The 15021-nt window shown below is 35.7% G+C and overlaps 1 protein-coding gene across 5 annotated transcripts in view; it reads right to left on the bottom strand.

Annotated features, from left to right (window-relative positions):
* The window catches only part of LOC150105383 (lisH domain-containing protein ARMC9-like), a 694238-nt gene that overhangs the window by 231673 nt on the left and 447544 nt on the right, over positions 1 to 15021 (bottom strand). For all 5 annotated transcript variants that reach the window (XM_090394755.1, XM_090394754.1, XM_090394756.1 and 2 more), the window contains exon 19: positions 3651 to 3700. In XM_090394755.1, coding sequence (XP_090250881.1) covers positions 3651 to 3700 — 50 coding nt within the window. The remainder of the gene's footprint in view (positions 1 to 3650; positions 3701 to 15021) is intronic.

Raw genomic sequence — 15021 nt, 5'->3', positions numbered from 1 at the left:
TGACTCCATGGAGGCCTGAATAATAATAATAATAATAATAATTTAAGTGACCATACCACCTTAGATTAGCCCTATAATAGATTTAGTTTAATCCCATAAAGGATTAAACTAAATCTATTATAGTCTAACTTAGTGATAAATAAATTTTCAACATCTTAGATTAGCCCTGCTGACATATTCTTGAATGCTACCAATGTCAAGTTCCTTTCTGTCTTCGTTTTTAACATGATTCTATCATTGATGCCATCTGTTCAGGATTCCCAATTTTTCCTCAGAACTCTCATATCTGTGGTCTCTAATCTATGATTAAGTACATTATTTCTAATGTAATGCTCAGATCCAGAAGTTAAAACTGGTTTTAATTGTATCCTTTACTTTTGACTAATTTCTTTCTTATTCCATCACTGTCTCCTTTTCCATCCTAAAGACGGGCTGAGTCCCATGTAAAGAGCCTTCACAGTTCTCTGTCCAAAGTAAGCTCTTTCATATGCCAACAGCTTCAAAAGTCCAATGCTGTTCTATGTACGTTATGCCATGCTAATCTTGGTTTTATATTCCTAACTATTTTCACAGTTTTGGTCTTTTTTTATTGCTGATTTTCATGACAAATTTGCTACAGAATCCTGGAGTCTTGCACTGGATGTGTCTAAAAGTATATCATTTGCACATAAAGCAAAGAATTAAGTTTGATATCTTCAATTATAATATCAAGTTTAATGCCACTTTCTAATGCATTCTTGTCTTACACCTGATTTTACATCAAATCATCTTCCTGTATTTCCATCAGTTCTAACTGCTGACTTACAACTTAAAAATATAGACCATGTATTGTTCTGATGATGTGTATACCACCACAGCTATGAAAAAACTCATATATAATTTAGGATGCACAATGATTCGCCTATTTTTTTTTAGCATATAAGATGTGGTTTGCTCTTGTATTGAACATGCTTTAGTAACTGCCAATATCTATTCCTTAAGAAACATGCCATAGAGTGTGAAATACTAGCTGTATTAATGAAAAATTATGTGTGGTGATACTGGAATTTGTTTTTCAGATTCATGGTGCAAAACCTATAGTACATCAGTGATATGTGAGTGGACAACAGAATAAGAAAAAAAAAAAAGAAGAAGAAGAAGCTTGTTGACGTGTTTCTTGAAAACCTGTTGATTGTATTCTTTGGGGAAAGACAAAGTTTTGCAAAGTTATTCCAAAGAATAGAGGTATATGGAATAAAAAAGAAGTTGGAAGAGAAGTTTGTTTGTTTGTTCAAAGCTAGACAGTAAATGGATATTCACCACCACCAGCTGTTCATAGTTTTGGAAGAAAGCAGATGAATGATGGTGGCCAATTCAACAGAACGCTGTCCATGGAAATGCAGGTATTTCCACAGACAGTATAAATAAGGCAGAAAGAAAAGATTTATGGAAGAGTGACTGGAGTGAATCTGTGAGAGAGGGGTCATCAATTAATGCTTGCCTTCTTCTAGGATAGCACCAAACATTCTTAGGGAGGTTTCTGCATTTGGCCTACAGTGTAGGCAGTGTGAAATGTTCTGATCTCAAACCACTCGAATAACAATGAGATCATCCTATTCAGTACCTTTGTAATGGCAAAGGAAGGTTTACAATAGCCGGGTAAGAGTGGTCTACAGTCAAGGGAACTTTGACTTGGTAGTGGTCTGAGTTTACAAGTTTCTAGAACAGACATCTACAGTGTATTTGGTTAAGAAAAGGTCAAGGGTGTTAGCTGTATGGTAAGAATTATCTGCCACTCTGGTGGGTAGCTGGACTATTTGTGTTAGGTTATTACTAATGGTACATACCTCAGCATTTTTACTAGCTTGATCAGTGGAATTAGAGAAGTGAAGACAGTTTGAATTAACAATAGCCACAGTAGCCCACTGATGTCAATGTTCATTTATTATTTATGAACTTCTGTGGTTCTCCATAATGAAATAATGTCTGCACCATATTTTTCCACATTAAAAAAAATGCAGATATTCAATGTGAAAATAAAAAATTGACCATGTTAAAGTGATTTTATCATAATGTTAAAAAGTTAATTAAAAATGGATATACATTATGATTTATTCATTGTGATTTAATTACATAGGATTTCTCATGTATGTTCATAAAATTATACAATAAAATTAAATTGTGATTTTCTTTCTTACATTCAAATATTGCATAAACAAACTGAATAATACTGTAGACCATCAACACATATATACAGATATTTTACACTATTTTTATTTAATTGAATAAATGTAATGAATTTTCATTTTCTAATTACCAGTTTTTGTTGTAAATGTACAAAATGAGAAAAGCACAAAATTAATTGTAATTTTTCTTATATATAACTATAACTATATATATATATATAACTATAACTATATATATATATATATAACTATAACTATATATATATATATATATATATATATAGTTATACATTTTACATTCACATGTGGCATTAATATTTAATGATGTGAACTCATGATATTGTAAGTTGGTATATCCAATATATGGGTTACTTCTTCTTCTTCCCTTCAGGTATTAGGCCTAGTGGCCTGTTATGAAGCTATCTTTAGCCCTCCTAAGCCGTACCCGTCCCGAGGATAAGGTAGCTAGCCCTATGTCTCCCGGTGTGTCCTATGTCTGTAGCTGCATGTGTTCACGGAGCTGGTTTGCCCACTTCAGGGAGGAAAATCCCCAGTTTATCTGAATGAAGTTTTCATTCAGATAAACTGGGGGTTTTTCATCAAACTCATCAGCCACTTCTATGAGACAGTCGCTGATGAGTTTGTCTGTATGTATGACAGAGAGACACAGCATCAAGAATTGCCAGGTGCACAACCCCAAATATGATAGCAGTACTGCAAGGCTGGGCAGACCCGAGATCTGTACAGAGCAGGCAACTGGACAAATGAAAAGCAATGTCTTGAGTAGAGATGAGGGTTCAATAAAAGTGATGTTATCAGGCCAGGAGTATTTGAAATCATTATCAAAATATATGAAGTCATTTCAAGTTTGGTTTACATCAAACTATTTTCAATGTCAAAACAATTTTTTTAAAAAATGTGAAAAAAAAATAAAAACCATGCCCAGAAATAAACAGATCATATATAGGACTTAAGTAAAAAAAAAAAAAATTCCAAAATTTCAGAGATGACGATGTTATTATATAAGAATGAATGTTGTTTATTATTATTTTATTTTTAATTCAAAGGGACACCCTTTATCAATAACAAAAAAGGAACATATATAACAAGAGATGCAAAAACAAATTTTGATGAACCACATTTCATTTCTACTTAATTTATGACTACTTATCTCTAAAAGTTGATTTCATACAAACTAATTACCCAAATTGTGCGATCACCTTCTTAGGTGACCTTAATGTCTATAGCATAAACTGGCTCTCTTTAACTTCACAGAACAAGGCTTATATACACATGCATTGCAGTAGTCATATTCATATAATTTCTGTAATTCAGACTAATCACCCAATACTAGTACCAGATAATCATATTTACAGTAAATCAGGTGAAAGATGAATAATTAATGTAGTTCTTACTTGATAAGATATAATGAAAAACAATGCTTTTTTGAACAATATAATTTAAAAATAAGAAAAAAACTTTTACTTCATCCTCATCTTCATCATCAGAGCTGGTAGCTTCAGCAACTTCTTCAGCTAAAATAGAAAGTAAAGTGAGTGATGGATATCAAAGATTATTATTATTATTATCTGAGACCTCCAGGGAGTCAAGGAATCATCGAGGGATTCTGTAAATTATCAAACCCAGCTATCATACCTACCCTTGAATTCATTCACACTAGATGCACTCACTACTTATTACTCACAAATTATTCCACTCACTCACTGCTCTCTGGGAGAAAAACCTAGCTCTTAACCCTTTCTTGACTGCAAATAAATTTAACTTCCATGGATGCCCCGGTGTTCTCTCCCCACCTTCCATATAACGAAAAATTTCATCAGTTGAAATGCTATAATACCCATTCAAAAGTTTATAGACCTCTATCATATCACCCCTCTTTCTCCTGTTAACCAGAGTCTGTAATCCACATACTCACAATCTGTTCTCATAATCTAAATCCCATAATCTGGATATAATCTTTGTAACTCTTCTTTGCACTCTTTCCACAGCTTCTTTATCCTTTGGAACCCGGGAGACCAAATCTGCACACAGTAATCCAAGTGTGGTCTTATCAAAGCCTTATAAAGAGGCAAAATTACTTCCTTATCCTTACATGTCAAGGTATGCTTCAACATAGCAATCTGTATTGTATTTGCAACTTTCGCTATGTGACCTTTGAACTTTAAATTCTTATTCATCAGTAAATACACCAAGATCACTTGCCTCTTCAGTTTCTTGTAGCATAACCCAGCTAATATAATATGCCGCTGGAACTCTAATCACGCCAAAGTGCATAACTTTACACTTACTAACATTAAACTGATAGCCATTTTCGTTTGCCAAGATTTCCAGTCTATTCAAATCATTTTGTAATTGCTGAATATCAGTAGCATCCCTGATTGCCCTGCCTATCTTTGCATCATCAGCAAACAATTGCAAATTGGATGATAGACCCTGCTTGATGTCATTAATGTATAGACTGGAGAATAATGGCCCAAGGACTGAACCCCGAGGTACACCAATGGTTACGTTAAATCTGGCAGATTCACACCAATGTATACCACTTTTTGATATCTGTCTGTCAACCATCCCCTGATCCAAGTCAATAGATTATGTTCCAATCCCACATTCTCCATTTTACACAACAGCCTATCGTGTGGTATCCTATCAAATGCCTTAGAAAAAATCCAACATTATCATAGTGTATCCATTCCCTTTATCTAACTTAGACATAACATTTTTATAAAATATGAGCATACTGCTAAAAGATGACCTTCCTTTAGTAAACCCATGTTGTTCCCTGCAGAGTATAGAATGCTTGTCTACCCATTTCTGTATGCGAGTTCTTACCAACTTCGCTAAAATCTTCACTACCAACACCAGAGATCCTAATAGGTCAGTAGTTAGACACATCAGTTTTTGCACCACCCTTGTGCAATGGAACCATCATACATTCCTTCCATTCCTGAGCTGAGACTCAAGTTATATAAATGTGTGAAAGGCATAGCCAATTCAGTTGAATATTCCTTTAACAAACGGGCAGATATTCCATCTGTCCCTATTGAGAAATTCTTATCCAGGTTATGCAAGAGTGCTTCAACCTCATTTTCATGAACCTCTAACTCTTCATTCAATGTAGCAGTAGCACCATGCTACATACACCTGGTTGATATATCTTAGCAAAGTGAGCACTCATTAACTGAACCATCTCCTTAGCTTCCGACACTCGTGTACCATCTGCATTCAATAAAGTTATTCTTCAACATTCATTCTTTCTTTTGCATACTGCATAACGATAAAATTCTTTTGGATTGCCTTTAGCTTGCATGGCCAATTTCTTTTCATACTCTGTTTTAGCTTTTCTCACAATACTCGATACTTTTCTGGCCTGAGCTTTATATATATTTCATAACTCCTCTAAATCTTTTTTCTCACGATATTCTTTCCACATCATCTTCTTCTTGTGGATTTCTAGCTTAATAAGGCTGCACATCCATTTCACTCCCAACATATTTATTCTTCGAACACTAGGGATACATTCAGATACCACCTCATTCAAGCACTTTTTCAAAGATTCCCATGCATTGCTGACATTTTTTTAATTCAGTAACTTATATCATGGGACCAAAGATAGTATTCTTCTAAGTTGATCAAAATTTCCAGCTTTGTAATTCAGCATGTAGCCTGATTTAATCAGAGCTTCAATACAAGTAGATACTTCCCAAGAAAGAACAGCATGATCACTGTCACCAACTGGTGGTAAAATAGCCATATTCTTGAAAGAGAACACTCTTTGACCTTGAGTTCCTTCTTTCACATGCTGCTTGAGAAAGTTATCTTGCAACAATTCAATAAATTCCTGTTCTTTCTGATCATGAGATTTCTCTTCTACCAAATCAATGTTTGGAAAATTAAAGTCATCCATAATGAGCATTCGCTTGGTACCCATAAGGCTAAATTGACGATGCATTTCTTCGTCCCCTACAACTGAGCTGCCAGGTCTGTAGCAACACTCCACCATGTATTTCATTCTGTTAACCTCAACTTCACACCAGATAGACTCAAACTCATCGCTACATGGGACATTGTTACCATCAACATTGTTTTCTTGTATTTCTACCCTAACTGGACTTAAGTCATCTGATATCATTAGTAGCACTCCTTCTCTTCTCCTATCTCTTCTGTCATTCCTAAAAATAGCATATCCGTTACACTCGATCCCACTTACCATATCTGATTCTCATAGCCAGGTTTCACTAATGCCAACAATCTTAGACCACATCATATTCAATAAAGCAACAAACTTAACCCCCTTTGTTTCTAATGCTCCTGGCATTTGTGTATAGTCATAATAAATTATGACCTAGCCTATTCTTATAATCAGATATGCAATCTATTTGGTCTTGTTCTAGAATTTTCTCTTTTCCCTCCCCAGACATACTTAAAAGGTCCGAACCCAAAGCATATTTTTCCACTCCTTCGCCACATACATAACCATGTTCATAGGCATTTATATCTTTATCACGTTTGTATACCATAGCTGAAATTTCGCACATATTTTCCCTATTGCTCCCTTGATGATCTAGTTTCCCTGACTCTCTACATTAAGTCACACACCAAGAAGTAATTTCTCCAGGTTGCTGATGCCAAATGAATTCAAGTGTAGGCCATCATTCTTATACAAATCTTTTCTGTCATCAAACACACCCCACACGTCTAAAAACTCACATCCATATCTTCTACACAGCCTGCGCGTGAAATCATTTGCTATCATTACCCGCCTTCTTAACTCAGTACTATCGTATCTAGGTAGTAATCCTACAATTTTTACTATTTCATATTTCTTTCTCGCTTCTTACAACAGACCTTTCATAACTTCTCTCATACTATGTTTGTCACCACCTAAATTATTTGTACCTGCCAGCACTACCACATTTCTTTTACATTTCTTTTTTGGTTTTCAATTACGTTTGTCATATTTTTAATTTTCGCTCCCAGGAAACTAGAAGTGGTGACTCCCTCGGCAAGTGCAAATTTTAAAATTGAGTTATTAGGAGAGGAGAGTATTACTACATTTGAAAAACATTACTTTTTATTAATTCAGTTCATTTAAAAAAAAAAAAAAAAAAAACTAAATAAGAGTAATTTGCTGGCCTGATGGCTGAATGGCTTACATATCCACTCTCCGAACAACAGGCTGCATTCAAATCCCATCACGGGCATGGAAGTTGTTTAGGTGGGAGATGAATTTCATAACTCCGCATAAGACCAGCACCCCACTTATTGGAGGAGGAAGAAGCTTCATGTTTGGATACTGGAGTGGGGTTCTTACTATGCAAAAAAATGCATAATAATTTTTAAAAATAAATATATAAAACTTTTAAAAAATAATAATACAATCTTTATTCCACCTATGATACTAACATGTTACAACCTTTCATGGGAGGGAGTCACAAAAGAGGCAATTTTATATTTATCTACTGAAAAATCAAGTATGACTATCCTGTTGAAAATTACTTACTTCTGCATTGCATCCAATGAACAATTCAAACAATTAAAATGCGCTTACTCTAAGTTTACTTCCCCATGAAATATAACTGAACAAATGCCAATATCAGTGCAAATGTAAAAAAAACTCCCATAAAAAATACAAATCAAAAACCAGGAAAAATCCACAAAACTTGCAAAAAACAATAAAAAATATATCTGAAAAATCCAAAATAACATCAAATTTCATCCAATAAAAACAATTCCATATCCATTTTATCAACATCTGGGGCTTCAGTGTAAACATTAATAATATACACCACTTACAAGCAACCAACCTGATCTGCTATACCTAAGAGAATCACAATTGACATCCTCTGCAACTACAGTCCACCTCAGCTATCCCAGTCACATCTTGTATGATGCATTCTTAAAAAAAAGATAAGAACATGTGCTTCTTCAAATCAGACATCCCTTGCCGAATGTATCAAGCTTGGTGTCCCCACTTTTCAATTGCTCAGGCTCAAGATTTCTTTACTTCACTTTATAGCTTTCATTTGCCATCTCCTAATTCAGACAGCCATGCTGCCTCTTTTTGATTGCTTATCTCTAAAAGTTGATTTCCTTCCAACTAATTATTCAAATTGTGTGATCACCTTCTTAGGAGACCTTAATGTCCACAGCATTAACTGTTTCCCCTTCTTTAACTTCATGGAACAAGTTGATAAAGAAACTGAGTCATTTGCCAGAGTCATGATCTAACACAAATAGTTACCAACACCATGGCCTACCTACTCTTAACCAGCTCCCTCCAAATACACTGACAGCGAGAGAGGGTGCTCTGTTGGTTACCAACAAAAGTTAGGAGTATCACTAGAGCAAAGATGAGTTTTATTTTTTGAAATATTTCAAAGAATTATATGTATTTCACAGGAAATTTATTTCATTAGTGATAATGAGACTGAAAGCATATTAATTATTGAGGTTGTTAGCAGGTTTTGTAGAGAAATTTGTGTTTAACAGTTGTTGAAGGCAAGAATTAGCAGCTGATGTTGCTCTTAATCCACAGCAGATCTCCTAGCTACCAAACACTTTTGGACACAAGCTATGGTAAGGTTACAAAACTTGTGTAGTCATTCATGATATATCCAGAGCACTTAGTAAGGCTGGCACAGAAGACTATTTATTAAACTATTTTACAATATATCTTCTTGTTTTACAATTGGTTTCTTCTGTGATCAGAGAGAAATGGATGGTTTTCCTTTCTCATTTTTTCTCACTAATACCCAAGTACTCTAAGGATCTATCTATACCAACCTTTCTCAATCTTTTTACACTGCAGAAACCCTTGAAATAATTTTCAGGTCTTAGAGAATCACTGCATAAAGATTATTTTATGTTTATTTATATATATATATATTTCTTCTGTGATCAGAGAGAAACGGAAGGTTTTCTTTTCTCATTTTTTTCTCACTAATACCTGAGTACTCTAAGGATCTATCTATACTACCCTTTCTCAATCTTTTTACACTGGAGAAACCCTTGAAATAATTTTCAGGTCTCAGGGAATCACTGCATAAAGATTATTATATATTTATGTTTATATATATATAATATTATATTAACCTTCAATTTAATAATAACTGTATCCCTAATGACGAGGATATCAATAATCTTTATTGATATCCTCGCCATATCAAAGAATACCAGAGGATCCTCAAGAAGATTGGACTTTCTATTAACAGATTAATTTTCTTAAAATGCTGTAAGTTTCATTCCATTTTTCCTAAGTTTATTTCCTTTAAGGTGAACATTAAAACTAAGCGGGCACGTAGAATCTAACGTAAAGCAAAACTCAACCTTCTCTCTGAAAGAATATTCGCTACTAAATGCACTTTAGCATTCTTATTTAATAAAAAATCTTCTCTGGAAGATCATTTACAAAGTTCGCTCGATAGTGGTTCTTGGAACTACATAAAGGAAGTCAGTGACCTTTTGCCTCTAGATTATAAAATGGCAACAAGCTAAAACTCATTAGAAAATCTTATTTCCTTAAACAAGAACAATTCACTCTCACCAAACCTGCCGAACTCCCTACCATCCAAAATAAAGTGGTTATAAACTTATCTTCACACAACCTCTCACCTGCAGAAGAAAAAATTCTCTCAAGAGGCTTCAACTTTGTTCTATCACCAAGATCTATTCCTAAAGAACTATTTCTCACAAAAATTGAAAAAGCTACTTCTCTTCTCCCCTCCCAGGAAGCAAACTTACTCTGCATGGAATCAATTTTCACCATCAACAGCACCAAACCTCCTGCAGACAATATTCTACCTTGTGAATGACAGGCTCTCAAGCAATTAAAAAACAATAAAGATATTATTATCCTTTCTGCCAACAAAGGAAATGCAACTGTAATCCTATATAAATCAGACTACTGCAGAAAAATCTTGGAATTATTAAACTCGGACACTTACTCTCTGCTGGATAGGAATCCCACTAGGGAGACCCACAACCACACAAATAACCTAAGAGCTACAAATCTGAAGTGCCTAAGCATATACACCTTTCTCTCTGTTCCCTTCACCCACTTATCCCTCATCTTTATGGCCTTCCTAAAATACATAAGGAAATTATTCCTTTAAGACCTATAGTCGAAGGCATCGATTGACCTACCTACAACTTATCAAAATACCTCGTATCCTCTCTGAAATGCTTCACAGGAAAATCTTCTTCCTTCATTAAAAACTCATCAGACTTTATTTACAAGATTAAAGACTTCAAATTTTCCAACTTGGATATCATGGCAAGCTTTGACATTGTGTTCCTTTTTACAAATATCCTTACTGAAGAGGTTTTTGCTCCTGTAAGGGACAAGGTTTCAAAAAAAAAATCTTTGCACTACTATCACACTGTGTCAAATCAGGATTTTTTAAATTCAAAAACTTTATTTATAAACAGAACTCCAGTTTAGCAATGGGAAGTCCATTATCTCCAGTCCTTGCAAACATCTAACTTGAAAACTTCGAAGAAAAAGAAAATTCTTCCTCTCCATTAAAACCGAAGATATGGGTCTGCTACATACATGACGTATTCTTGATTCGGCCACATGGCCAAGATAACCTCAAAATATTTCAAAATCATTTAAACGATATTCATCCAAATATTAAATTCACATATGAGCTAGAAGTGGGCGGCTCTCTTTACTTCTTGGATATTCTACTAACCAAGTCAGCTGGACATATTAAATTCCCAATTTTTAGGAAGCCAACACATACTGATAGGTACATTCACGCTGACTGACAGCATTACCCACCATGGAAATTCGGCATCATCTCAACTATTGTCAGACAAACAAGAACTTTAAATAAAACTCAAACGCCTTCAAAATACTTTCAAAAACAATGGATACTCTAGAAATACTATAAATAGAATACTGTTTAACCGTCACCATCCACAACACAATGAAGATACAACTACTTCCAAAGGCTGCATTTCCCTCTATCCCAAATTTTAGCAAAAATTTTAAGGAAATACAATATTAAGACTTTTTTCACTACTTTACCAAACCCCGTTCAATCTTAAGCCGTCCAAAGGATACACATAATAATCTCCAATATCCTGGTATCTACAGAGTCCTCTGCAATTGCAGCAAACTGTACTATGGTCAAATGGAAAAATCCATCGAACCCCATCTAGAAGAGCATAAAAGAGACATTTCCTCCAACAGAACTCAGGCCAATACCTTGTCCAGCTGTGTATTATTTTTGGCAAACTCTAATGAAGAAGGCCTACAACATCAAATACGCTGGGATTTAACCAAAAATGTTCACAGATCTTATGACGAATTAGAGAGACGGATTCTAAAATCTAAGGAAATCGTTCTTAATCCCATCCATATCAATAGCATCCTGAGCTATAGTTTGCCAAACTCTCACAGCTCTGCCATTTAATACTGGAGATCAAAAGACCTTACATGCATGCATGGCCATGTTGCTACAGCCAGAGTTATTTCTTCCATTTAAATATTAACCTCTGTTGTTTTATATGTTCTACTATGTAGAAATCCAGTATTAGTATGATTTTCTCTGATATTTTTTATGTCCTTTTTGCTTACACTTGATGAAGTCTGTTCTCAGATGAAACTACTCGTGTATTAATAAAGTTTTTTTACTCAAAACCTCGGTTTTTAGTCATTAAATAAATTTTAATATAATATATATATATATATATATGATTTTTATTTTTTTCAATCACAATCTCTCACAGAACCTTAGGTGAGAGACCCTGATCGATAATATGATCTTTCTCTTATACATAATCTTTTCATGCTAACAATAAATCCTATCCACAGTTTGAATGATGGGAGTACTCCATTTCTCTTCTTTAAATAGAATGTTAGATGTCTGAGCAACACAAAAGGTTTTACAAATCTTATACTCTCAAATTTCAAACAAGATCTCCCATAACTAATGTCTTCATGATGTTCTCCAAAGGGACTAGGATAATAATTATTTACCTACCTGTCTCAAATGTACAGAAACACATTTTCATTCTCTTCTTATTCCATATCTTTGCTCTTTGTAATAAAAGTCCTCACACTGTTGGTCCCACAGACTGTAACCTTCAACTGTTCAAAGAAACATACCAACAGGTTCCTTCTTTCTCTTTAACCACTTGCCCATATAATGAAAATGTGCTACATGTTTTGCAATGAGACTAACATAAATAAAATGTGACATTTAGCTCAGAGGATCAGATATAGCCAAAACTCAATATAACTTGTTAAAGTTATGTGTACAACAGTAACTATGATATATTTTAATTATTATTATCATTATTATCTGAGACCTCCAGGGAGTCAAGGACTCATCGAGGGATGCTGTAAATTACCCAACCCAGCTATCATACCTTCCCTCAAATTCATTTACACTAGATGCACTCACTATCCCTAGGGGCAAATTATTCCACTCGCTCGGTGCTCTCTAGGAGAAAAACTTAGCTCTTACCCCTCTCTTGACTGCAAATAAATTTAACTTCCATGGATGCTCCAGTGTTCTCTCCCGGCCTTCCATATAATGAAAAATTTCATCATTTGAAATGCTATAACACCCATTCAAAAGTTTATAGACCTCTATCATATCACCCCTCTTTCTCCTGTTAACCAGAGCCTGCAATCCACATACTCGCAATCTGTCCTCATAATCTAAATCCCATAATATGGATATAATCTTAGTAACTCTTCTTTGCACCCTTTCCACAGCTTCTTTATCCCCTTGGAACCTGGGAGACCAAATCTGCACCCAGTAATCCAGGTGTGGTCTTATCAAAGCATCATAAAGAGGCAAAATTACTTCCTTATCCTTACAAGTCAAGGTTTGCTTCAACATAGTAATTATTATCTTCTGAATTGTATTTACAACTTTTGCTATGTGACCTTTGAACTTTAAATTATTATCCATCAATAAATACACCAAGATCACTTGCTTCTTCAGTTTCTTGTAGCATAACCCAGCTAATATAATATGCCGGTGGAACTCTAATCATGCCAAAGTGCATAACTTTACACTTACTAACATTAAACTGACAGCCATTTTCCTTTGCCCAGATTTCCAGTCTATTCAAATCATTTTGTAATTGCTGAATATCAGTAGCATCCCTGATTGTCCTGCCTATCTTTGCATCATCAGCAAACAATTGCAAATCTGATGATAGACCCTGCTTGAGTCATTAATGTATAGATTGAACAATAATGGCCCAAGGATTGAATCCTGAGGTACACCACTGGTTATTTTTTTATTTTTTTATATTAATCTTTATACTGGTTATGGGCAGTACTACCCTTACATCACGTCCAGACTTGGTATAGGCCTAAGCCTTTACAAGTGTTTACCCTTTGCCTGTTCTAGTCATCATTGTAGTCATTCTCTGGTGCCCTGTAGGGCCCCCTCAATGAAAGAACTTTTATATCCTTCTGCGTAAGCCCAAGCTGTTTTAAGTCCTTAAACTATCTGCACTCCATATGCCATGTAAAGAGATGGTGGTGCTGGTAAACCTCGGAGTTGCCCCATGCTCCTCCAGTATCTTACTAACTAGATCTTGGTTATTTTTATAATAATTTACTTTATTATTATGGCTATAGGCTAGTGGGCGCCCTGTTTCCACCACCTGGGTATCAACTACCCAAACGTCACCATCTCTTTTAATCACTAAGTCTGGCTTACGCAAACCCATGGAGGTTCTATAATGTGGTTCCACCACAGTCTCCCAACCTTTGTTCTTAAAGCGGTCGTTCAGAATGGAGACCACAGCATCATGCCTCCTCACGCAGACCCCATGGGTGTGGAAGCAACACTGGGCTATATGAGACAATGTCTCACTGTAGTGGCAGCCAGCCCTACAGTTGAAGTCGTCACTACCCCATCGAGCTGTGCGGGCTTGAGTAGGCAGAGCATTGATCCTCGTCCTGATAAGATCAATATACTCGAACCCAGAGAGTAGTCTGGTGCCATCCCTTACCCAATCATGCTGGGGAGGCACCAGATATGACCCTTTTAAAGGAGCACCATCTACAGAACAGTGCAACAGAGATGCCCATCTCTTGTGTTCTGCGGGTGCTGACTCGATTAAAGTACCTTGATAATGGGACCAGCCTTTAGCCTGCCTAAAGTCTTCTTGTATTAATGGGCTATAGAAAGCCTCTCAGCAGATGGGGGAAGAAGATAGTTCTAACTGCGCGATTCTTGACAGCCACAGGTGTGGGATCAGCCATCTAAGTGATGGAATCCCAAGCCCACCATCCTTCACGCTTGCATGGAAATATGCAGTAGGAGTGCCAGATGGCAGTCGGAGCCATGATCTCATGGCTGAACGGATAGCCCTGTCCATTCGGGACAGTACTGAGATATATGTCCTACCAAGCACCAACTTGTGGTAAAAGCGAGGTAGGAGATAGTGGGAAAGGAGAAACAGTCTTTGCTGGGGCTTGAAAGGAGCTTTCCTCAAAGAAGGAATCTGGCAGATTCACACCCACTGCATACCACTTTTTGATATCTGTCTGTCAACCATCCCTTGATCCAAGTCAATAGATTATATTACAATCCCATATTCTCCAGTTTACACAACAGCCTATCATGTGGTATCCTATCAAATGCTTTAGAAAAATCCAACATTATCATAGTGTATCCATTCCCTTTATCAAACTCGGCCATAACATATGAGCCATTATAAAATATGTGCAAATTGCTAAAACATGACCTTCCTTTAGTAAACCCAAACTGTTCCCTGCAGAGTATAGAATGCTTGTCTACCCATTTCTGTATGCGAGTTCTTACCAACTTCTCTAAAATCTTAACTACCACACCAGAGA

This window comes from Typopeltis vanoorti, chromosome 6 (assembly GCF_054136105.1).
Source record: "Typopeltis vanoorti isolate ZY-2024b chromosome 6, IOZ_Tvanoo_1.0, whole genome shotgun sequence".
NCBI lineage: Eukaryota > Metazoa > Arthropoda > Arachnida > Uropygi > Thelyphonidae > Typopeltis > Typopeltis vanoorti.
This window is presented reverse-complemented; position numbering and strand designations above follow the sequence as displayed.